This window comes from Hylobates moloch, unplaced genomic scaffold, assembly GCF_009828535.3.
Source record: "Hylobates moloch isolate HMO894 unplaced genomic scaffold, HMol_V3 SCAFFOLD_23, whole genome shotgun sequence".
NCBI lineage: Eukaryota > Metazoa > Chordata > Mammalia > Primates > Hylobatidae > Hylobates > Hylobates moloch.
This window is the reverse complement of record NW_026652298.1, coordinates 8313401-8340056: the sequence shown is the minus strand read 5'-3', so window position 1 is coordinate 8340056 and position 26656 is coordinate 8313401. Positions and strand designations below refer to the sequence as shown.

At 37.9% G+C, this 26656-nt stretch overlaps 1 protein-coding gene across 2 annotated transcripts in view; it reads right to left on the bottom strand.

Annotated features, from left to right (window-relative positions):
• Positions 1-17484: 17484 nt before the first annotated feature.
• Positions 17485-26656, bottom strand: part of RAB3C (RAB3C, member RAS oncogene family) — a 308321-nt gene continuing 299149 nt past the window's right edge. For both annotated transcript variants that reach the window (XM_032144591.1, XM_032144590.2), the window contains exon 5: positions 17485-25717. In XM_032144591.1, coding sequence (XP_032000482.1) covers positions 25530-25717 — 188 coding nt within the window. In that variant the 3' untranslated portion in view covers positions 17485-25529. The remainder of the gene's footprint in view (positions 25718-26656) is intronic.

Genomic DNA, 26656 nt, shown 5'->3' with positions numbered 1-26656 from the left:
ACACTACATTAGGGGGCTATCAAACACAAGTCAGAACTGGATAGCAGTCTTTTTCTTTAGTTATTTCTGAAGAAATCTAAAAAAGAAAAGTTAGGGGAGAGAAACGCTGATCTAAAACTTGACCTGTTTTGTTATTCTCATAGAAAGTAAGTTTTGTAGAATATTAGTCTAGTGAGCCCAATCATTTTTACATGTATAGAACTGCATGGAATAAGAGAGTAGAAGCCAGTAGTGGAAGATCATTGAACCAAGAGTCAGAAGCCTTGGTTCAATCCCTAACTGCTATAATCCTGGACAAACTGGGTCACCTGCCCTTGCCCTCAGAAATTCCACTGTAATTTATCTGTGGTGTGGCCTAGGCTGGGTGTTTTTAAAAACAATTACCGGGTGACTATCCTGAACACCTAGGGTTGAGCGCCATTGCATAGTATCAGCTATCAGCTACTGTTTGATAGAAGATGGAATGGCGGGGCAGCCAGTGCTTATGTGAGAGATGAAGGCAGAGCTGGAGGGGGAATATAGTGGGCTTGCAATTGACCCTCAACGTCCATTTCACTCTAAATGCTTGGTCCAAGCCAACCAGGGGACACTTGGACAGTGATGGGTTCCAGGTAGAGCATATATGATCACATTCTGGTCAATAAGACCTAAGAAGCCTGGTCCTGCTGCTGGTTGGGGGTCAGGGGGTTTTATTCTAGGAAAGATCTCTCACTTAAGAGAAAGTCCCAGAGGAGATATTCTCTTTTCTTCCTTGCACTATTTTATCTGGATGTGATGCTTGGTTCCACTGAAGCTATCTGGCTACCTGCTTATAGACGGAATAGGTATCAAATTTCAGAAGATCCTGGGTCTTAATTACATTGATAAGCCAGTATATCAACCAGCCCTGAGCCCATCCTACTTCTGGGATTTTTGTTATGTTGGATTTTAAAAACATCTATATTTAAAACCACTTCGAGTTAGATTTTGTTATTTGCAGTCAAACATACTCTAAATGATACAGTGAAACACAGTTCACTTTTGGCATAAAGTCAAAAGAGAGTTTTCTAATAAGATTCTCCCTGACACTATGCCAATCTTCTTACAGCTTCAATGAAGGCGAAGTCTGGGCTATGGAATCATAGCATGTTAGACCTAGCTATATGATTCAGAATCCTTATTTTTGATGAATAGATTAGAGTTGGAGAGGTAATATAACATTCCTAAGGTCACACAGCAAGTTGGTGACATGGCTACACCTAGAAAACCTGAATGATATTGCATAGTAAAACTCAATTGTAAAGGGTACATCCCACCATATTTTTAATATACAACTAGTTTGTTCACAACCTCCATATGTTCAGTGATACTATGTCCCTTATATACAAAATAATATCAAGAATGTTTCTCCCTAAACTTAAAGCCTGAAATAGGTTTTACAAATTATATTATTGGGCTTTGCTATATTAAAATTTCATTCTGAACAGTTCAGAATTGTCAATCAAGATAAATTAGATAATTGTCCAAATTAGTTTTGCTCCAAATTAGAAGCTGCCGGAGCCCCATGAAACTTGTGCTTTGCCCTTGGGCAAAACGGGTGTCAGCCTCCTTTGCATGATTTTACAGAAATGTAAACATTTCATCTGCCCATCAAATTGCCTTCCCACCATTGATATTCAACTCTGTAGTTAGAGATTCATCCTTTCAGTGTTTAAGGCTCAGTCTCATATTAAAACACTAATAGCTCTGGACAGAATAGTACCCAAATCTATGCTTCTCGTGCAGAGGTAATCATATGCAAATTTTCAGGGGGGAAAGATGGCACACCTTTCTGGAGAACAAACCTAAACTGATGGAAAAAAAATACACATATATAGGACAAAATGCAAAATGACAAGAATTTTAAAGACAAAATAGGAGATTGTAAATTTTGCGTTACCTGTATACCTCTGGTCAGTTTATTTTGTTTAGGGGTACTTTGTGTGGAAAAGTTTGATACGCACTGGTAAACCTTGCCTCAATTTGGATAAATTTTTTTTCTCTAGAATATTCACTGAATGTTAACTAAGCTTACATATGGAGCTCACTGTGATCAGAGTTTACTTACTATGACTGTGTAACAAATTACACCAAAACTTACTGGTATAAAACAACAATTTGTTATGCTCATAGAATTTGTGGGACAGGAGTTTGGACAGAATACAGCAAGACCAGCATGTCTCTGCTTCCAGATGTCTGGGGCCCCAGCTGGAAAGCTCACAGATAAGGTCAAAGGCTAGAATCATGTGAGGGCCTGATCACTGACATATCTGGGGGTTGATGCTGGCTGCTAGCTGGGAGCATCAGTTTCTCTCCATGAGGGCTAATGTGGGCTTCCTCACTGTGTCCATGAAAAATGTCCATAAAAGAGATCCAGGCAGAAGCTGTAGCCTTTTTTGGTGACCCCAGTCTTAGAAGCCTTGTAGCATCACTTCTGCCGTACTCTATTGATTAGTCAAAAGCCTGCTAGGATCAAGGAGAGTGGATGTAGACTGCACTTTTTGAAGTGGTAAGAATCTGGAAAAGCAAGCAGAATTGGGAATATTACTGTGGCCCTTTTTGGAAAATAAGGTCTGCAACTGTTAGCTTACTATGGTCAAAGGAATTTCATCTTTTTGGGGGTTAGTCTTCTATGGCCCTCAATCTTCATCTAGATTTCTATTCAGTTGGAAGGTTGTGTTAAGAAAACCTACAAAGAATGTGAATAGATCAATTCTATTTCCAGTGCCTAAAAAGCAATCCTAAATGCAGGCAATTCAGAAACATCCGTTCAAATAATGTAAAGTACATTCAATCTGCCTCTAAAAAATGTTATTGTTAAGGTAATGAAACATCAGATACTCAAAAATAAGCTGGATCCTGGTGTTGTCTTAGGCCTTCTGGATTTAAATTTCTTCATCCCAAATGGCAAAGCCTGGCTCTGTCCCCCTTAGAAGATAGCATGACAATGTTGTGTGGTGGAAAGATCATGTTTTGGGGCATTAGACAGTCTGAATTCAAACCTTGATTCACTTTGCAAATCTAATCTTAAACAACCATATCATTCTTTAAAGCCTTGGTTCCTTGTCTAGGTTATACAGTAAGGATGCCAATAGAACCTACCTCATAAAGGATACATAAAGGTTATGCATGTAAAGTAAGTGACACAAGTAGGCTTTTAAAGTTGTGGTTTTCTTATGGGACAGCTGTGATGGTTCAGTGGAAAAATGCATGTTAAGTTACTGTACACGCAGTATACCCTGGACAAAATTTGGTATTCTTGTTATTATACCCAATTTGTTTTATCTCATCTTGTTCAGCAATTCTTAAATTTGGTGTTTATGAGATTTATCTGATATAACAGTTAAAAATGTAGATTATTGACATCCTGTGTGGAAGATTCTACTCAGTAGGTCTAGGTTGGATCTGGGAATGGTGTGTAATTGTAGTAGTCCCTATCCCTTCCCCATCCCCACAGACACACTCACGTGATTCTGATGCACCTGTTGGATTCACAGATAGGCATTTGGTAGCCACTGAGAAGATCCCTAGGGGACGTGAGCCCTTGAGCGGTAAGGGTCATTGAGTGGACTTCTGCTTTGTGTTGGGCAGTTTGGGGAGCTCCCCCTGCAAAGCCTACAGGCATCGGAGGTGTCAGAGTGTCTGCACACCTGAGAGGGGTCATGGGAGGAGCGAGGCCAGACCACCTAATGGAAGCTCGGTTTTCATGGCAGTCTTCCCAGAAGTCCATTAGCCTCACTGCTGTCCTGAGTTTAGTGGGTATGAGAGTTTGGCTGTTGTATCGAAAGTCATTCTTAGCTAATAAGGTAGAAAAATTACCTAGGACTTGATTTTTGTTTGAAAGATTAAGTAATTAAGAAGCAAAACACACTTTGCAGAGTACCAATTTACATGTCAAGCATTGGTAAAACACGCTTCTTTAATAATGATTGGCTATTGTTTCCTTTCCAACCAATATCAAATCCAGTCAATAGATGTGATATTTCTGAAAAAGATCTATAACATTAAGCTGGCCACGGATACATCCGATTCCCCATAGACTCTGCCTTTCTGGAGGAAATGTATATGTTAATGTCAAGTGGTTACCACTGGGTGAGACACTGAAGAGAGGTCAGAAATGTTTGATTTTATTTTCTTTGACAAGCATATTCCCTGGGCGATCTTTGATAACTCAGGAGTACCTATATTTAAGCAATTCTTTCAGTCTGTAAGAGTGTTGCCTGCCTCCATCCCTCCAGCAAGCTCTTACTTCTGTGGTATTTTCAGATTTAACACTTTCTTTCTGGAAAATATTTTTCCACTTGTATTGCTTAACAGAGAGAGTGCCGTACTAGTATAATTTTTCCATCTCCCAATTTCTTCACTTTATCCCTACATCGTATTTTAGAATAATTATAAGGATATTACTTTTCCTTGCTGATTACTTTTCCAACGGTAAAAATCTTCTCATGATGACTTTATATTTTTCCTCACTGCTAAACTTTCCTGCTTCAATAATATTTATATAACTGCATACATCAATTATATAAACTGAATTTATATAATCTTTAGATTATTCTTCATGTATTTCTTTTGTGTGTTTTTGTTTATTATCTTTTTAAGTCAATTAGATCCCTCTCTCAGGATCTAAGGATTGGTAAGTGGTGTGTAAATTATGCTCTCACATCGCATTCTAGTTTAACACTGACATAGAGAAAGACACAACAATTTTTACTCTGCCCTCTGGTGGTGGCAATTGGGTACAAAAGTTTCCTTTTCAGTCTCGTCCTCTTGGCATATAAATAATATACAAATAATAATACCTACTACATATTTTTTAACACTTTTTTTAAAGTTCAGGATTAGCTACTACATATTGAGTATCACATTGTCCTGGGCATTTTATCACTTCATCCTGACTCTAACGGGAGATGCTATTATAAGGGAACCAAAGATCATAGACATTAGAATCTAGTCTACACGGGCAAGATTCACATTCAAGGATGTCCAAATCCAAAGCCTACACTCATTTACTATGGCACGCCGCCTCCAGTCTAGTATCTTCAACAAAGAAAACAGTCTAATAAAACCATGAATTGACTCTTCGATAACTACGTGCAGGTAAGAGTACAGGATTTGGCATCAGAAAGACCTAGCTTTAAAATCAACCCCTACTACCTCCTGTGTCTGTCACTTTGGGCAAGTTATTTGCTTTCTCTAAGCCTCATTTTTCTCATATATTACTATTTATGATGCTAGATAGATAGACCACATTTTAGGAGTTTGGTGAGAACTGAACAAAATAACTCATGTAAAGCACAATGTAACTAATGTGTGATAGGTCTAATGACCATGGTCTTGTTGAAAAATATTGTGCATTCCCCAAACTCAAGTTTGTTAGACACACTTTATTTTGGTCCTTGTCTTTTATGTGACTGCCTCTTAAAATTTAAATGCAATTTTCCTAGTATAAAAGGGCTTATAGGCTTTTGGCATTCTCATAGATCTAGCTCTGGAAACCTTTTCCTCAGTGGTTCTAATTTATGTGCATTACCTTTGATTTCATTAAATACTTAGTTTCAAATGAGAATCTGGTCCTTGGGCCTTCACTTCTTGTATGTTATTCTATTCAAACCTAATTTAGACATGTATCTCTTAATAAGAAAAATTGATTAGTTGAATGGTTTATTTGAGATTTGGTCACTAATTTCTATTTGACGTCAAATCATAGAAAATCAATGTTAATCTTGCTGTTTAAAGGGCCTTACCATGCTTAAAAAAGGAGTTACCTTCAAATGAAAATGTTTTCAATGCAGGAAACAAAATGGTGCAAGGTAGTTGTAGGGATGGTAAAAAAGCTCTTTTAAAATGTTTCAGAAACTCAGGAAAAATAAATGGCACAATTAAAAAAATTCTACAGTCCTGGCAAGAATGTGGTGAGACAAGAATTTTATATCATGCCAATGAATCTGTAAATTGGCGTGGTGTTTTTGGAAAGCAATTTGGTAAGTTGTAATAAGAGATTTAAAATGTTCGTACACAGTGAAATTTCACTTTCAGAAATTAGCCCTAAAGAGAGCAAAGCTTTAGCCAGAGAGCTAGAAATCACAGCCATACTGATGACCAAAAAGTTAGAAACAACCAAAATGTGAATAAAAGGGGACTGCTTATAAACATATAATATCTACACTAAAATCATTGCAATCTAGCAATTAAAAATAATGTCTCTCTGTGTTTCTGTCTGTCTCTTTTCTTATTAAAAATATTGATGTGGGGGATAACTTGGGGAGATGCTCATAATACAATGAGAGGTAGAAAAATAAAACTAACACACAAAATTACTCAAACTATAAACTGTCTCTCTTCCACAATTTTGCTGTATGTATCTACTGCTCTCTCTCTATTGCTCTTTGTATCACATGTGCTGTCTCTGGCTCTGTCTTGCTGTCTCTCTGTTTCTGTATCTCACTCTGTATCTCTCTGTCTTGCTGTCTGTCTGTCTGTCTGTATCTCCCTGCCTCTCTCTGTCTCTGTCTTGCTGTCCCTCTCTTTCTGTCTCTTCATTTCTCTCTCTCTCTCTGTGTATTCAAATTATATACATATACATTTCATTATAAATACAGTATTTCCTTCCCATGCCATTCTCCTTCTTCAAAATCAAACCTAATTTTCTGTGTTGTCCCAGAGCTATTTCTTGCCTCCATTAGTTACTATAGTCAGAAATGGATTGTATTCAATTTAAAGCATCTCCACTACTGTTAGCTAGAAATTGTCTAGTGTCCACCTTTTCTTTTTAGCCTATTATGGATTGTTGAGTTGAATAAGGAAAAGATATTGACAATCAACAGATGTATGAATCCAGCAATTATAGCTGAATGTTTATTCCTAATCTGTAGTTAACACAGTCACATCATTCTTTCCTGGAATGTTTTTTGTCTGTTTTACCAAAAATCTAGTTCTATACATGGCTCTAATCTGCACATTGTCTTCTTAAAAGAGCCAAATACTCCTATAGTAATAAATCTTAGTACTTTAATTCTATGACATATCTTTTGCATTTTTAGCTTTTAGTTATAACTGGCAAATAATAAACTGGTCATATTTAAAGTATATAATTGGATAAATGTTACATATATATATACACCTGGTGTATTGTTATCTATTTCTGTGTAACAAATTATCCCCAAAATTAGTGGCTTAAAACAAGAAGTACTTGCTATTTCACAGGTTCTGTTGGTCAGGGATATGGGAGTGGCTTAGCTGGGTGGCCCAGGCTCAGGACCTTTCATAAGGCTCTAGCCAGGATGCTGGGGTGCTGCAGACGTCTGAAGGTTTGAATGAGGCTGGAGGACTTACTTCCATCATGGTTCATTCTCATGGCTAGTGGCAAGAGGCCTCAGGTTTTTGCTTGCTGTGGACAAGAGGCCTTAGATTGCTTAAATGCCTTCACGACATGGTAATTTCCTCCAGAGTGAGTGATACAAAAGAGAACAAGCCTAAAGGAAACCACGGTGCCTGTTATGACTTAGGCTCCAAAGGCTATCATCACTTTTTTTCTCTCTCTTTCTTTCTTTTTTTTTTTTTTTTTTTTTTGAGAGAGAGTCAGCCGGGTGTGGTGGCTCACGCCTGTAATCCCAGCACTTTGGGAAGCTGAGGTGGATGGATCACCCGCAGTCAGGAGTTCGAGACCAGCCTGACCAACATGGTGAAACCCTGTCACTACTAAAAATACAAAATTAGCCAGGCGTGGTGGCAGGTGCCTGTAATCTCAGCTACTAGAGAGGCTGAGGCAGGAGAATCCCTTGAACCTGGGAGGTTCAGTGAGCCAAGATCATGCCACTGCACTCCAGCCTGGGTGACACAGCAAGACTCTGTCTAAAAAAAAAAAAGATAGAGACAGAGTCTCATTCTGTCACCCAGGCTGTAGCGCAGTGGCATGATTTCAGCTCAGTGCAGTCTCTGCCTCTGGGGTTCAAGCTATTTTCCTGCCTCAGTCTCCTGAGGACTGAGGTGCCCACCACCATGCCCAGCTAATATTTTTTGTATTTTTAGTAAAGACAGGGTTCCACCATGTTGGCCAGGCTTGTCTCGAACTCCTGACCTCGTGATCCACCTGCCTCAGCCTCCCAAAGTTCTGGGATTACAGGCGTGAGCCACTGCGCCCGGCCATATCATCACTTCTTTATCCTGTTAGGAGCAAGTCACTAAGTTCAGCCTGTAGTGAAAGGAAGAGAAATTCAGTTCTACTTCTTGAAGGCAAGAATGTCAAGATTTTTTGAGAACCTATTTTAAAATCACCTCACCTGTGCAATCGGCAGTGTGATCAGGATAATGAATATATCCTATATTAATTAAGTTCTAAGTCACATTAAATGTCACTGTCTCTAATATTTTCTATGTAGAGAAGTCATTAAATTGCACAAAGTGTTTTTCCAAATACCACTGCTACTTTGCATTTACAGAGAACATTCTAATCTGAATTATTTTAAAATAAATTTTTATTTTCGATCTAAATTATTTTAAGTTTTTTTTCAAAGTACTTTCAAAATTGCTGTTAGAGCAGTTGGCACATCTTTCATTCCTGAAGCCAGCCAACATTCAGAAATTTCTGGCCAGAAATATCAGAATTCTTTATTTTGAGAATAAAGAAAAGGACAGGCTATAGCAGAGGAGAAACAAGATCATGCACACAAAGGATATTTCCTTATGTCACAGTGCTTTGACTTCCTCATAGCCTCACTTGAAAAGAAAATTATTTGGACATTCTCGAGAAATACATTTTTCTAATAGATACTGAAAATGCTCAACCAGCATCTATCCAGCAAGCATATAGAGAACACATTTTCCAGCTTCTAAGTTTCTCTGAGAGGATCATTGCTGCTGTCAGAAGCACCTTCATAATAGCCATAGCAACACCAATGCCAAGGTCACCCATTGTGAGCTGTGCACTTCATGTGTACCAGGCACGGTGCTATCTGTTGTACACATGTTATTAAGTCAGTTACTTCTTACATTAGCCCTGTAAGATAGGGGCTATTTTCCTAATCTTTTTTTCTCCTAAGAAAATTAGTGAAATTAAAACTGTTGCCCTGGGTCATTCATTCATTCTTCATTCAACAAATATTTTTGGAGCATCCACTACAAGCCAGGCACTGTTGTAGGTGCTGGGGATTCTGCAGGAGCAAAATAGCCGATGTTCTGTCCCTCGGAGTTACAAAAAAAAGACGTGAGATTTGAACACAGATTGTTCAAAGTCTGCATTCCTAACCATGTGTCAGTGGTTCTCAAACTTTTAGGGAATGAATACTAGAGAAGTTTATTAGTAAGGTACATTTACTCCCTGGGGATTCTACTTTAGAAGCCCAGGAATCTGCAATTTAAACAACCGTCATAGGTGATTCTAAAATAAATGGTCTGTGGACCACACTCTGGGAAATACTACTCCAGTTACGTGGCTCTAACTAAAAAAAGGAAAGGTGACACATTGTCCTTATTGTACTCCATCATAGTGCATCTTCAGTTTTTTTTTCTCTCCCAATTTATATAAATTGGTTTCCTTGGAGGTAGAGTTTATGTGTCCCAAGTTCACAATAATGTGGATTTCTTTTGCCTGGTTTCTACCTTCCTTCTCTTTATTTTGAAAATGTTGCACCCCAAGCAGGCTATAAGGGCCAATCCAATGGCTATTTGAACACAGAGATTTCTTGTTCTACATCTAAATATATCCAGTTTCTATATTAACAAATGCTTTTCTATTGTCCACAATAATAGATCTTAGAAACTTCTAGTTGTAGACTTCTTTATACAACGATGAGAAATAAAGTGTCTCCAGTTTTAGAAAAGATCAGTAAGAGAGTCACTGGGTGCATTCATTATCTATTGCAGCATAATGAATTATTCCAGATTATAACCGCTGAATATAATAAAACAAAACACATTATCTCGCAGATTCTGTAGATTGAGAATCCAGGAGTAGGTTAGCTGGGTATTTCAGGCTCAGAGTCTCTTATAAGAATGTAATTAAGTTGTTGGCTAGACCTGCAGATTTCTCAAGGTTCAACTTAGGATAGATCTACTTCCAAATTGATTCATTGGCTGTTACCAGGCTTAAGAAGATCTGCTTCCAAGCTGAATCCCATGGCTTTCTCCACTGTGTGTCTGCCTCAATACATAGCAGCTGGCTTCCCCAGAATGAGAAGTCAAGAAAGAATGAGAATGTCCAAAAGTGGAAGCTGCAGTCTTTTATAACCGAATCTTGCAAAGGACATCTCATAGTCTCTATTGCATTCTATTTGCTAAATCCATTCCACAATGAAGGGGAGGGAATTGTATGAAGGTGTGTGGTAGGCATAATAATGGCACATATTAAAGATGTTCTTTAATCCCTGGAACCTGTGGATATGTCCCATTACATGGCAAAAGGGATTTTGCAATTGTGATTAAGATTATGGATCTGAAATGATGGTGATTGTTCTGGATTATCCAGGTGGGTCCAATGTAATCATATGAGCCTTTAAAAGCAGAAGAGGAAGTAGGAAGAGGAAAGCAGAATGGATGCAGCAGAAGAGGGAGTCAGCGAGGTTCCAAGGTTGTAAGTTATTTGACATGCTGTTGCTGATGCTGTTATATAAGGGTGATGACTGGAGAGAGGCCTCTTGGAGCTCATCAAAAGCATGAGAAGGTGCATAGACAGACTCCAGGAGCAAAGACTGTCCTTGGGTGACAGCCTGCAAGGAACTAGGGACCTCATTCCTACAATCATAAGGAGCTGAATTTGGCCATCCTTTTGTTTCCATGGTATCAGTTGTTCAGTTGTAATGTCTCCTCTTTCATTTCTGATTTTATTTATTTGAGGCTTCTCTCTTTTTTTTTTTCAGTCAAGCTAATGGTTTGTCAATTTTATTTTTTTAAAAACAACTATTCATTCATATTTTCATATTCATTCCTATTTTCTGTTGTTTCTCTTTCTATTTCATTTATTTCTGTTCTGATCTTTATTATTTCCTTCCTTCTATTAATTGTGGGCTTTTTTTCTTCATTTTTTCTTCTTCTTCTAGTTCTTTGAGGTAAAACATTAGGCTGTTTGGGATCTTCTTGTTTGATGTAGGCAATTATTACCATCGACTTTTCTCTAAGAACTGCTTTTACTGCATCCCATGAGTTTTAGTATCATGTTTTTCCAGTTTTGTTTGTCTTAAGATATTTTTAAGTTTCTCTTTCATTTCTTCTTTGAACAATTAGTTGCTTAGGAACTTGTTTCATTTCCACAAATTCATGAATTTTCCATTATTTCTTTTATTGCTTTCTAGTTCATACCACTGTGGTTGGAAAAGATACTTGATATGATTTTAATTTTCTTAAAATTTTTGACACTTGTTTTATCTCCTAAAATATGATCTAATCTGGGGAATCTTTCCTGTGTGCTTAAAAAGAATGTGTATTCTATTGCTATTGGATGAGATGTTCTATATATGTCTGTTAGGTCCATTTCATCTAAAGTATAGTTCAAGTCCAGTATTTCCTTATTGACTTACTGTCTGGATAATCTGTCCACTGTTGAAAATAGGGTGTTGAAGTCCTTTACTATTATTGTATTACAACATATTTCTCTCTTGAAATTTATTAATATTTGTTTTACATATTTAGATGCTCTGATATTGAGTGCATATCTAGTTACAATTGTTACATCATCTTGATTGATTGATCGTCTCATCATTATATAATGACTTTGTCTTGTTTTAGTTTTTGACATAATGTCTATTCTATCTGATGTAAGTAAAGCTACCTCCACTTTATTTTGATTTCCATTTGCAGGGAATATTTTTTTTTGTATCGTGCCAGTTTCAATCTATGTGCATCTTTAAAGGTGAAGTAAGTCTCTTATACATAGCATATAATTGTGTCTTGTGTGTTTTTTTATTTTATTTTATTTTTTTATTTTTTTTGAGACAGAGTCTTGCTCTTTCACCAGGCTGGAGTGCAGTGGTGTGATCTCAGCTCACTGCAACCTCTGCCTCCTGGGTTCAAGCGAGTCTCCTGCCTCAGCCTCCCGAGTAGCTGGGACTACAGGCACGTGCCACTATGCCCGGCTAATATTTGTGTTTTTAACAGAGATGGGGTTTCACCATGTTGGCCAGGATGGTCTCGATCTCCTGACCTCGTGTTCTGTCTGCATCAGCCTCCCAAAGTGGTGGGATTACAGGCATGAGCCATGACGCCCTGCCTGCCTTGTGTTTTTATTTACTCACTCTATAAACTGTGCTTGGTTCTAATGATGAGATCATGGGTTGAATTTAGGGTGTTCTTAATACTGAATAATTTACATTTTAAATCCAAGGATAGGTTCTTTCAGGCTAACACCATTATATTTATGGGGCTGGCCTAGAGATCAAATGGAGATAACAAATAATAAATCCCAAAGAATTGTTATTATATTTTCCTATGTCACGCTGCCCTCGGAAGAATCTTTTGTCTTTTCTACTGACAATACAAAAAAACCTAAACAAAACAAAACAAAACAACAACAACAAAAACAACCTTCTAGATCCTTACTGTTTAAGGGCAGACACATAAAAAAAATTAAAATATCTTTTACAGAGTTGTAATAACGTTAGGAGAGTGACTATTAAGGAAAGTGCCAGCAAATGTGTAGTATGCCTTGAGAGTAATTGTATTTTAAACTAGAACAAGAGAAGAAGAGAGATTTTGTGAGTGTCTTCTTCAGGTTGCATTCAGTTTTTGATAATATGCAAACAAAATCTTCAGAGTATTTTTGTGAAAACCCTAACGTATCGCTATAGGATTTGAATTCATGGCACCCAAGAATCTAATAATTTCTAAGACCCCCTTCTAAGAAACCAACTTTTCACTTCTTGCTTATACTCTCAAATCTCTTATCAGTAAAAAATACTCTCTCCCTCCCCTCCCACCTTCCATTGCAAAGCTTGACTTCCCTCTTAGCTCAAGTGTCAACAGATCGTCTTTTATGAAAGCCGTCTTTTTTCTTGCTAAGCCTGTGGTTATATGTCAGTTTCCAGAATTTTCATTACCAGCATAACTCCTCCCTCCAAAGTTCTATTTTTAAGTGTCCTTTTAATTTTGGCTTGTTCTCCATTAGATGACCCTGTCTTTTGACTTTTCTGTTCTATGAATAGAGGCAAGAGCAAAAAGATATTGAAGAGTATGCTAATTTATACTTGCTCTAAAGTGATAATGGCCATAGAGAATGCATCACATCTGGTGCATCCCAATGAGTGGAGAAAAAAGTATAAAGGAGCAGCTGCCAACTTTTCAGAAGCATGATCATCTTGCCTCCTCCTGCAAACAGGTTTGTGATTTGGTGAGATTTAAAATCGCAGCTCAGTTTGGCCTGCCAGCCACTTAACTGACTGCTTTCTGGATTCTATTACATTAACGATGTATCCATCACTGTTGAGATGAGACAGTCTTTTTCTTGGTGAAAATCATAAGAAATAAATAAATAAATTTAAGTGTCTGTCACAATATGGACCTCAAGAAAGATAGCTATTGTTGATTTCACTATTAGTGGTTGTTGCAAGCTCCATGCCCTACAGATAAGTAAAAGTATCAGGAGAGGACAAAATCAATTAGCTTGAGATAAGTGCATAGGAAACATTAATAAGATGCATAGGAAGGGAGTAGAGGAGATAGGAACAACAACAGAAAGGAGAAATAAGACTTGGATGGAGAAGATAGCAATTTTTGCTTGTATCTTCAAACTCTACCTTTATGAGCTTTTAAAAACATATAGGGATATGTAAGACTCTCATATGGAAATAAAACCCTCCTTAGACTATCCTCATTCAAAAACCTTCTCTTTTATTTTTCTTTCAAAGTACCTGAAAGAATAGTGTCTCATCTTGTTCGTCACCATTTACTTCTCCATTCAGTGCAATCTGTCTTTCTCCCTCATAACTACTCTAAAACTGCTCCGCTCAAGTTGACTTCCATCTTTTAAAAAAAAAAAATATTTTAGGCTCAGGAGTTCATGTGCAGGTTTGTTGTACAGGTAAATTGTGTGCTGTGGTGGTTTGTGTACAGATTGTTTCATCACTCAGTAATAAGAATAGTACCTAAGAGGTAATTTTCCAATCCTCATCCTCCTTTCACCCACCACCCACAATAGTGTCCTGTGTCTGTGTCCCTAATTTGTATGACTGGCAATTGTGATTCCACTTTACATCATCCAAAAATGTGGATCACTCCTTCTTTCTTAAAACTGGCTCCTCTCTTGGCTTCTTGTGTCCCATTCTCACCTGATTCTCCATCCATCCCTTTGAACACTCCTCTTTCAAGTCCCTTTGTGAGCTTGTTTTCCTTGGCTGCCCATAAATATCGTGTGCCCTAGTTCTCATTCTGCTCTTCTATCATTTGAAACTTCTCCTGTACGTCATTTTTTCTACTCCCCAAGTCTTGGTTATCATCTACATACTAGAACTTTCCGGAACTCTCTTCTGAACTCTAGATCTGCACCCTCCAGATGTTTGCTGGGTTGCATCCTTTGCACATCCTCTAAAAACATCAATCACAACACTGTGGATATGGAACTCATTCTCTTTTCTTTAAACCTACTGCTACTGTTGTACTTTCTCTCTTAGTTAATGGCAAAATCAACCAAACCAGAAGCCTGAGGGTCATCCTTGGTTTCTTCCTCTTCCTCTTCCTGAATCTTATTGGTCACCGTTTCTTACCTTCTAAAGTGAACTTTCATGTATTACCTACTCTTCATTTCTATCATTCCACAATTAATTTAGAGATAAAACTTCTAGGTTACTAAAATAGCTGTCTAATACTCTTTCTGTTTCTGTTATTGCCTCCCTTTAATTCATTTCTCATATTGCCAATTTTGTGATCTTCTAAAATTCAAATCTGTTCAAACTTCTACCTGGCTTAAATCTGTTCATGAATTCCCCACAGCTAGAGAATGAAATCTAGACATTTAAAGCATTTCTGATAAATGTTACGATCTCAGCCCTCACTCTTTCTCCTTTTGTTTCATCCTGTGATCACCCTATGTGAATGGCTTTGAAATTCCATAAATACACCATGCTCTGCTAGACTTCCGTGGTTTGCTCCCCATGCTTGGAGCAGTCTTCTCTCACATCTGCCCCTGCATAATTCCTACATCTCCGGTATGTCTTAGCTCAGTCCTTGTTTCCTCTAGGAGGCCTTCTCAGAACATCCCAGCCCTTGCTTTCTGGCTGGGCACGGTGGCTCACGCCTGTAACCCCAGCACTTTGGGAGGCCGAGGCAGGTGGATCACAAGGTCAGGATATCGAGACCATCCTGGCTAACACGGTGAAACCCCGTCTCTATTTTTAGCCGGGCGTAGTGGTGGGTGCCTGTAGTCCCAGCTACTCGGGAAGCTGAGGCAGGAGAATGGCGTAAACCGGGGAGGCGGAGCTTGCAGTGAGCCGAGATCGCCCCACTGCACTCCAGCCTGGGCGACAGAGCGAGACTCCGTCTCAAAAAAAAAAAAAAAAAAAAAGAACATCCCAGCCCTTGCTTTCAATCTGGATTAATAATTGCTTCTCTCTGTGCTTTCACAGTAGCTTGTGTTTAACCTCTATATTGACACTAACCAAATTATATTGTAATTGTCTGCTTGGTAGAATATTGTTTTGAAATATTAATCCAGATTTTCATCCAACACTCACTTTCCATATATTTTCTATACCCTTTGCCTTTCTTCCACTTAGCAGAATTGCTTTAAGGGAGAGGCAATACTTAAAAAAGGGAACATATTTTTTAGATAAAATTTCCTGAGATTTAGAATTAATAAACAATGAGAAATTCTAGCTCAAAAGGACTCAGGTCATTAACAATAGATTAGGAAGAAAAGAAGAGCAGCCAGTCTCCATCAGACTAAAGCTTCTTTGGACTGGGTGAGGGGTTGAGACGTTAGAGGAGAAAGAGGAGAACCAAGAACCAAGAGGTGGAGTGTCCCTGAGAACTGTGCAAAGACTTTGTGGCCTTTTATATAGAAGGTGTCCTTCTCAAGTCTGTTAGGAAGTTGAGGAGAGAATGACTTAGCATTTTCTGAGGGTCACAGATGTTTTCTGTTTCATGCCTACTGTCTCAATGCTATTGAGTAAGTGGCCATATAGTAACTTCATGTTTTAAAATTAATTTTAAAAAAGCTAAGGGCATATTACTTCAGGGAATAGGGTAGAGGCAGATTCCTGCTAAAACCAGTTGGATCTGGTTCTGCCACAAGAGCCTCAGAATAATCAGGAAACATGTGAAGTCTTTCTGGGCTCTTAATTTTTTTTTTAAGTTTTGAACTGAGTGCTATTGATTGTTATATATTTATCTGGGGGCAAAGGACTACAGTCTAAAAAATGCATTTTATAACATTCAAAGAGGAAATTTTTGTGAGCTCTTTTGAAATGAAACAAATTTCCAATGTTTATTTTTTTATTAGACATACATATTAAGGAATATTTAGTTTATCAATGATGAGTTTTTTATTGATATTAACTTACACATTTTCCTCTATCGCAATGGTTTAAGTTCATGGAGGATCAGGACTCCATTGTATGTATTTCATGTATACTGATAAATTAGCATTAGAAGGCATTTTGTAAGTATTTGTTGATAATATAACTGGAAATCCCTTAATTTATTATCATTGTTTTCTTTTTCTTGGTTTCTTAAGTGCTACCTGCTTTGTCTACCCAGGGAGGTTACCCTTCTATTACCAAGTTCAGTTCAGGAAGCTAATTTGACCCATGGGACTCATGTGGCTCTTCCAGGGACCTCCCCCCTTGACTGATTTTCAGTGCAGACTCCTGGAAATTGCCCTGAGGAATAGTTGGAAGAAATTCTATAGATTCAGTGCTGTTAGCACAAGTAGAATGCTACAAGATTGCAAAATTAGTAGTAGGTCTGCTGTGATACAAATAGATTGGTAGCTGGGTGCTTCCCCATGCCTTGAGGCCCATGGCCAAGGAGATCCTGCAGGGCATCCTAATCACCACTGCACCAAGCACTGTGCATTAAATGACACCCATTCCATTCACACATCCCATCCATATGTTGTCTCTGTTGACCGCCCTTGCCTCGGGCTATGCCAGTAGGGTGCTAAGTGATCATCAAACCTTAGACTTCTGATTTAGGGACACATGGTCTTCAAGTTGCAGACTTGAAGACCTTTTACTCCCTTAGCAGCTATTCTTGATCCTACAGCTAAGCTTTGTAACTCTGGAACTGAGTCAATTGGGTCAGTTAGAAAGTTATCGACCTTGAAAGATTACAAGTATTGGAATTCATTCCTGTGCCTAAGTCCAAATTCATGTGTGAGATACTCAAAGCCCTAAATGTGTTCACTCTTCATCTTCAGTTCAAACTTAGTGTTGTACCTAAGATTATAGAAGTGGAAGAAGAAATGGAAATAAGCATCCTAGGACGAAAAATAATATGAATTGAAAGGAGATGAAAAACATTAATCAGACTAAGGCTAAGAAATTCAGGAATATAGTCTCTTAGATATTTATTGTAATCTTCAAGAAATAAAACAAACTCAAAGAACAAAAACCACTTTCTATACAGAATTCACATACAAACTGAATACCTAATAGAGCACATACCATTTTTACACAATTAATTTCAATAAAGATAATTAAAACTTCACAATGTGAATACACTTCATAGCTTTAAACCCACACAAGAGCTCCTGTGGACACATGAAGAGTCACAATATTTGCTATGCAGCAGTAGTTTTCAACTAAATGTCAGTCACTATATGAAAGCATTAAGCTGTTCTCAATATTTTCTTAAGAAGAGTTCCACAGTGCAGTCACTGAGAAGGGGCCAAAAGTGCCTGGTTCCAAAGGAAGATCTTCATCTGTGCACTTCCAATGCCCTTTATGAGAAACATGGAGCTACAGAAAAATCTCTGGGTACACAACTGCCAGGTGGCATTAGGTCGGACAATCTCTCATGGTTTGGTGCACTGGCAAATGTCTAAATCAACTGCTGTAATGTGGCATTAAAGCAATTTGCATATTGTGGCTGAGTCTTGAGCTGCTCAGCACAGAGGAATATGATGATACAACAGCTTGTCTTCCTCATGGAGACCAAAAGGTAGGGAGCTAACTGGGGTAATTTGAGTGGTTTCAAAGGGCCAGTTTGGCTGTCCTAAGAAAACAATGATCTATAGCTGATAGCTTTGTATCTCTTCCATTCAAAGGAAACATAACTGTGGCCTTTCCCACTTATTTTCCTGGCAGAATCTCCTCACTACCTAATTATTTCCGGAATTATGTTTGACCTCTTCAATGGAGCCCTCTCTGACTCTTCCAGTTCTTACAGGTCCCCCATTCTCTGTGTTCCTATACCCTGACATAACCTAGCATTTAGATTCTATCTGGATTTTTCCCCCTTGTTCTCATTAGGGGCAGGAGCCACACCTCTTCCATGTTTGAGTCCCACAGCACTGAGCATATGGGGTTCAATAACTATGTGACAACTAACTAAACATTCAACCACACCCTTAAATTATCATTCTAATGTTGGCTACCTGCTTCCATTTTTTAAAAAATTTGGCACAAAGTTGTCACTAATCTCCCTATTTTACCCACCTTCACTTGACTTCTTCAGTGGGTTTTGAGAGCTAAGAACAAATTTCAGTCTATCACAGTTACATTCAGGCCACATGTCACCCACATAGACCAAATCCATTTAATATGATTGGCACATCCTCACATGTCCATTTCCAGCCAAGCACCATAGAGAGAACTGAAGGCTTTATATGATGAACACATGGCCATGGTCATCTAGAACCAACTGTCTTGCATCAATTTTAGTGGATAAGTCATAACTTGTTTTTCTTCCTAAGGGTTTCATGACTTACTCCACCAACTGAATGAAAAGGCAAAGTACAATATTAAAATGAATGCTTTGCCTTAAAAAGAGAAATGGCAAGTAGGAGTTTAAGACGGTTATTCTACTTTAAAATTCACATACATAAACATTTATAGCTTTTTATTATCCAGCAACTAGGCTTAAGTTCTTGATTTTGCATCTCAGTGAAGTTCCAGGCCACCAATTAGCATTGAACAAGGGAGTTTGAGGATGAATATATGAGTTTATGATGGCATTACAAAGTATTTAAGGATTCTGATTTGTTCCTCTTATATCACCAGTGTGGACAACTGAGAATTGAAAGTGAATACAACATTAGCTACAACCTAAAAATACATTGGTATTTTAGAATTCCCAGGGTTGACAGTGTTGAATTTGTAAATAAAATACAAGTTTGAGTAACAATAAAATATACATACAAATACAGAGGTGAAAATTCTTAGTAAACATATCATGTGATCAACCTTTCTGAGAAGAAAAACATGACTTTTCCTAATGCACATAGTTTTTCTTAGGTATCTAAATTAGTTGCTTAAAAGTAAAATGTACACTTTTATATGACACTTAAAGAAAATTTTGAGTTATAGAAGGAGATGCTTTTATAAAATAAATGAACGGCCATTCTGTCTTGACAATAAAATCCACAATTCTAAAAGATAAAATTGACACATATTTCCAGATACTAAATGTTTGGTTTTATAAGAAAAAAGTATTTTGAAGTAGGCACAGAGGGGTTTTACATGACACCAATAAGATATTTACCATATAAATTGCACCACTAGACAAATACAGCTACAAGAAAATCATTTGAATAAGTCACACAGCTATCAAAGCATCTCACACATTCATTATAATTCACTCTTTCATACTAGTTTATATACACTGAGTGAGTTATTAAATATTGCACTTATTGGCCCATGAACCCTCAATTCTGAGGTGTTGAAAAATAGAAAACAAATCTATTTTTATAACATATTTCATGCGACATTTAAGACATATCAGTTCTACAAACACCATTAAATAGTTGTACATTTGGACAGTCCAACGGTATCACATCACGTCTGACATTAACAATATATTAACAGGAATTACAGGACAGTTTTCCTTCAGCACATATCCTAGGGATAATGAGACAATGCATCGAAAGCCATCATATTGATACAGCAAACAATACCCCAACTTTACTTTTACAAGAAGTATGGAACCACTTGACAGATGTAAGTCATGCTCACGTCCCTGAAAGGGCAGGTGTCTGAGTGGCTCATGTACCATCTGTATCTGTAAGAACAGCATTCACGAACCTAAGCAATACCTAGCCCCAAATAACATGAATGCAAAATAATTTGCATCAAGAAACAAAGCCACAGCCAACTCTCACTTGTCCACGATGAAGAAAATATGAACACAGGTGAATGAAATACACAGGTAACCTCAAACCTCATTTCCGCAAGTAATGACTGTTTGAAACTCCACCAGTAATGGTTGCTGATGGGAAGTAAATGGTGAAATTTGAGTCTCATTTTCTATTCTTGGTCCTGTCATTCCATGAGGATAGTGTTTTGAAAAACTGCAGTAACTTAAAAGAAAGTCAGAAAGTAAAACAGAACTGCAAATAGAAAGTTCAATTTGTCCACTAGCTAGATGGTCTGACCTTAATACTCGAGCTCTGAGTGAGGTTTTAAAATAACTCATTTCTGTTATCTAGAATGTTTGCAAAATGTATTTCCCCTCCACTCTCTCTGTTTAGAGGAAATTAATTACATGCACAGACTAATCAAACCAAATCAGTGTGAAGAACCGATTTTATGGACCTTATAAGTAAGATGTGAGTTATATCTGGAATATAATAAAAGCTCCCTTTTCCCTAGCACTGAGAAAGCACCATAGATGGAATTTTCCCTTCTTACAAAAAAGTATCAGTGTTTACCTGATATCTTTGTATCAGGCGAGTGAGCGTGTGAGTGACTGTTGAGAAGGGCAGCACTGTGTGTGTAATCTAAGAGCAAATATTTCAGTCTATCAAAGGGAAATATTATTTGACTGAGTGTCAAGCATTTCTGTAAATATTTTTAAGAAAAAAATTATTTGTGAAATACCAGTAACAATAGGTAGATACAGTTTAGATAAATCCCCCAACTTGGTTTTTCCCTGTTAGGGGGTACTATATTTCTACAACCTAGAGCCCTTTAGATACAGTGCTGTGCAGGGGTAAAGGCTTTTTTATTCTGGTCATAAACTTCATCTTTTACTTAATTTGGCCCAGTAAATTCCATGATATAAAACAGGTTTATGTCTTTAATTGACTTTGGTCAAAAATTCACCTAAAATATGAAGAACTCCCAAAAGCTGGCTCAAAGGTTCAGCGTATCAGAAAGACTTCACCATTTTACAGGCAAACTACTAAAGCGAAGGTAATCAACGCACACAGGCAGAGCTGAGCAGAGCTGTAGAGGTTGCATTTTCCAGGGAGTGACAGAAAGGCCACATGGGTGTAGTTGCTCATGTGGCACCCGGACAGCACACTAAGTGACTATACACACGCAAAGGAACAGAGTTCCGGGTTCTAGTCATGCAAACTGTAATTGTGAGAGAAAGGGTTCTTCAGATGGACAGGCCAGCTCTGAAGTATGCCACACGAAAAATACCTGATTGAGCATTCCAGTAGTACTATGAACATTATTAACAAGCACACAGTAACTTTTTGGTCTAGAAGGGTTTTAGTTATGACTTTTTTTTATAAATAAGATTCATATCACAGTTTTTCACATGCAGGTGTTACCTACCTCAGCTTGGTATAGCTTGGTAGTTTGCATATGCTTTTAATATAGTCCCACAAATGCCACACTGTTAACTAAAATATCACATAGTACATCCTCAACCATGCACTAAGATACATGTTGGATAAAGCACATCACAATGAACCACTGATTATGGACTACCATGCTCTAAAATTAATGTTGCTTCATGGAAGTTCAGTTAATAGTGGAATGTATTTACCTTTTAAAAGAGAAGAAGAAAGTTGTATATACCTGAAAGTCTGTCGTCAGCATAGATGTATTTAAAATTGAAAGTTTAAATTGGTTCCTTAAAAAATAACCAGTGTACTAAACAAAAGGCCTATAATTAATATGAGTAAGATTTAAATAGGTGAAATATATATTTGTTTACTGAGTGTATTGATGTCTTGTATAATTTGGGTTGTAACTTTGTAGATTTTGTTTATTATCACAATGCCACGACTTTCTGCTACAACTGAAGGCATCGTCATAGTTTTCTTTCCAAGTAAAAATCTTAGCACTTAGTTACTAGGCAGCAAAAAAAATACTGAACTTCAAGTGACCCTAAGGAGGAACTAGAAGAACCTCCTAGCTTTCACAGTCATTAGAAGTTCATCAAGGCAGTTGGAGCTATTCACTGGGGCAGCAACAATGAATTGATTCATTGTCCTGAAGCAATTCCTCTTATGAGCATGTAGATGTGATGCTAACATTCAAACTGCCATCTTAGGACGCTTCGTGCACCTTCTACTTCCATCCCCATCTCCAAAAACTGAAATGCTGATTCACTCTGAGGGTGGCTATTTAAGTGAAATAATTTTCAGTCCGATTTTTCAGTTGCATTAGGAAAAGAAACGCAGGTACCAACACCAAAGCTCTTGGAAGAATCGATTTGGAACAGTTCAGGTTTATTCCTAACGGTATTTAGAAGAGTGAAAGTGGTCAGGTATTGAGTAGCAAAGGAAAATAAATTCATACTTAAAACACTAATTTAATTGCATCAAAGACAAGAGATAAATGTGTATAACTTACAAACCAACAGGAGTATGTACTTTTTAAAATGTCTTGTTCTTTTAAATATAAATTTAGTTAGGCCATTGATAAAAATGACCTGCATTTATTTATGTATTTAGACTGTTGACAGATGATGGTATAGTGTGTGTGTGTGTGTGTGTGTGTGTGTGTGTGTGTGTTGGCCAAAAGGCTGAAAAATCTTGGAACTATAGTGTTATAATTTGTAAGTAACAGCTCAATGCCGATGAAAGCTCACTTAGTTAACCTTGGGTTGGTCCCACCATTTGCCAAATTTGATGTTAAAACCTGGATTTTTTGGATGCAATTACAGCAGGAGCATAAGTGTTCTTTCTCTTGAGCTCTGTGACTGTTTCTCTGGAAACCTCTCATTGAATTGGAAATCCCAACAGGGTGGGAGTTTCAGAACAGAATCAGTGAAAAAGGCTTCACTTCCATTGGGGTTTAGAAATTAGAAAGTATCAGATGTTTCTTGGCAATGACACTTGGGCTATCGTTGCATGCCTCTCCCTTGACTGGCATAAAATGTTTCGACTTCGGGATGTTTGACACTGTGTAAGTGGGAGCTTGGCTTAGGGCTTCCGGTCTAAGGGCCAATTAATTTCAACAGCAATCAGTTCTTCAGGAAGGGGTTTTCAGCAGAGCTAAACTCTGCTCTTTCACTTTTAAATACTGTCTGACTTTGCTTTTCATTTTACCACAATACACACATCAAGGCCCTTCTGAAAAAGCCATCAAAATATTCTTTCGAAGCTTTTTACATCTATCTGTACGTGTGGGATGAGGGCTGCAAAGGAGGATGGGAAGTGTTTCCTGGCTTTATTAGTTCCTTTTCGATTGTAAAAGTGAGCTTAATAGCTATATCGTTTAACATGGCCACATTCTGGCCCAAGTTACAGAAATATTATAACATTGTATAAACAGACTACTGCCGCAAACAAATCTGTTTTTATGCCCCCTGCTTCTTTCTCTCCCTTCACTGTAATTCCTGTGATTTTGAAGTTGGTTGCCCCATTAAAAACTAATAAAACATTAATGGTTTCTTCTCTCTACTATGCTAAGGCTTGCTTTGTAGGGCGCCAAAGTAGAAATGCACTACTAATTAGTGGATCTTCAACTAGGAAGGTGAGAAATAACATGGAAATGCTTAAAGCATTCCAAATGCTCTCTCCCCTAATTTCCAACTTTTAACTTAATAATGTGTGCGACCTAGTTCTGTGACTTGTAAGGATTTATTCTCCAGCGATATCTTTAGATGTATGCCTGTTTCACTTGCATCCAATACTTTCATGGGAAGACTCTCTATTTTTGAAAAGAAGAAAAAAATTCTTTGACATAACCACCAAAAAAGGAGAAAGTTCACTTAATGAAACTGTCCTTCCAAATCTGCCGAATAATTCCTGCTGTCTTCCTAAATCCTAGCTGTAAATAATCCTGGACAGTGATACAGAGGCCAGGTTTCTATAGCTCTCTGTACAGCTGGTAGGATTTGTTGTTTTCTCTTTATTCATATAGGTTCTTTAGGAAGTTTGTGATACAAAGTTAGAATGTTCCAGTGGTTTCCTCCCTCTTTTAAATGGCTATGGACCCTAAATATTTCTGAAATTGAAATACTACAATTACAGAATGTTTCCTGTGTAACTTAAGCATTCACGTAATAGGAATATGCTTTAGAATTTATGAACATCTGGACTTAAAAAGATGATTAAAGATTAAAATTTTCCTTTTTCTCAACTTGGGACCCTTTGAAATCTGATTTAAATAGCATCTAAACAGGTAAAAGAACTTAGGTGAGGTTTGAGAAGACGGCTGTGTTTGGGGAGGCAAGTCTACATCCTATGGAAAGAGGAGCCCCAACAAGCTTCAACATAAGCTCTAGTCCAAGAGTTGGTGATGGTTCCAGAAAGTGATGGTGGTGGTGGTGTGCATTATGGGCGTTGGGGAAGGCAAGTCATTGAAAAATAAGGGGGCTTGGACCTTGGAATTCCATAGCTACTCATACCCTTCTTGGTTAAAATGCTTGTTGCATAACTGGCATTCAGTAGATATGTCTCAATCTGTTCAATGATGATGTCAAATATTCACAGAGGAGTTGGGAAGGATCAGTGGAAAAAGCAGTCCTGGGTAGGTATTTGCTTATTGAAACGTGTAAATGAAGATTATTGTTAAATAGCCCCAGTCAGGTAATATTAATGACTTAGGAAAATTGCAAGGACCTTAAAAACAACATTTCAATTTCTTTATAGGCCAATGATCTCCTCAGTTATTAATAACAGTGAAATAAAGACACAGTTCCCAACCAGACTCGTGACAGTGTCCCTAATCATGAGAAAAACTTCCATTTGATTTTCAACTAAGAGTAAAGCAAATGAAGTCTTGTGACTTCTTCCTCTGCACGCGCATGTGCATGTGCGCGCGTGCACACACACACACATACACACACACAAGCAATTCCTTGGTTATCATTCCTACAAGTGAATAGCATAATTTGAATCAATGGGACAAAAGCCAGTTGTAGTGAGATTATAGTCTGATGTCCCAGAAGTAGTCTGAGAACAAATTTGAAACAAAAAGAGCCTAGCAGACAAATAAGTAACAAGTCACATGCAGGTACCAGATGTTTATAGATGGATAGTCCTTACAAATTTAAGATCACATATTTGCCACATATTAAACAGGAAAGCTCCCAAGAATTGAATTGAATGCGTACGAGCCATTCACATCAAATTATTCCTTCAAATAATTATTAGGCAGTATAAATGAAGGCTAATAGACCATTTACAAATGCTGTTTGTTGGCAACCAGAGCCCCCTGGAGCTGCCTGTGTGCATGGGGACACTAGCAGGCACAGTTGGGCTGCGGTGGAGGAGGAGTTTCCTTGAGTCTCGTGTTCTGCTTTGCAGCAGTGATGGCAGGATCAGTCTCCAAACTCTCTGACATTTTGTCGCAGATGATATCCACAAGGCGCTCAAATGTCTGCTTGACATTAATGTTATCCTTCGCACTTGTTTCAAAAAACTCAAACCCTGGAAGAAACACACAGAAACACAGCTTCGTTATTTTGCATTTCTGAAATTAAACGGGACTTGATTATGGCTTTCAATGGTGATGAGGTGATGGTGAGACGTCAGTGGGTGGTGGGTTTGGGGTAGGTAAGAGATTAGAGGTGGGCATGAGGTACCATTTAAGGAAATGCTACCATCTCTTACTCCATTAACCATGAACAAAAGATTTACAAAGTGGAATTGGTGATGTTCACATTATATTTTTCTTTTTTTTTTTCACGTGGAAGATTTATATAAATCCTGTATTTAATATTTTTCTAAAAGGATCAAATTTTATTTATTTATCATAATTATATAATATAAAGAACTTGTCATAAACATCTCATCAAGAGTTATATAAATGTCCCTGAATGTCCTGGATGCTGTATTGTACACATGCAATCATTTTCAGTGTGCTATGATGTGGAAAAGGAGGAACGCTGCTTCCTGTTCTCTGGTGTGGCCCATGGATGCTTTTGCTCTGATTTCTCATTTCTAATTACAGCCATGTGCACCCCAGGATCCTGCGGGAGGAGCTCAGAAGCCCAGACAAAGCTGCCCCTGCCCCACACCCGTGCAGTGCATCCTGGCTGAGGGTCAGGCAGTGGGCTGGACCCACTTGGCCAGATTGGCCAAACAACCAGACTAAGCGTTTACATTAGAATGGCGGTTGACTTGCTAGTCAAAGCTGTCTGCGCTGTCACAGACAGGGTAGTGTGGAAGTGTTTGTGGAAGTGCCAGTTACTTTTCTTTTTTTTATTTTTTATTATTATACTTTAGGTTTTAGGGTACATGTGCACAATGTGCAGGTTTGTTACATATGTATCCATGTGCCATGTTGTTTTGCTGCACCCATTAACTCATCATTTAGCAGTAGGTATATCTCCTAATGCTGTCCCTTCCCCCTCCCCCCACCCCACA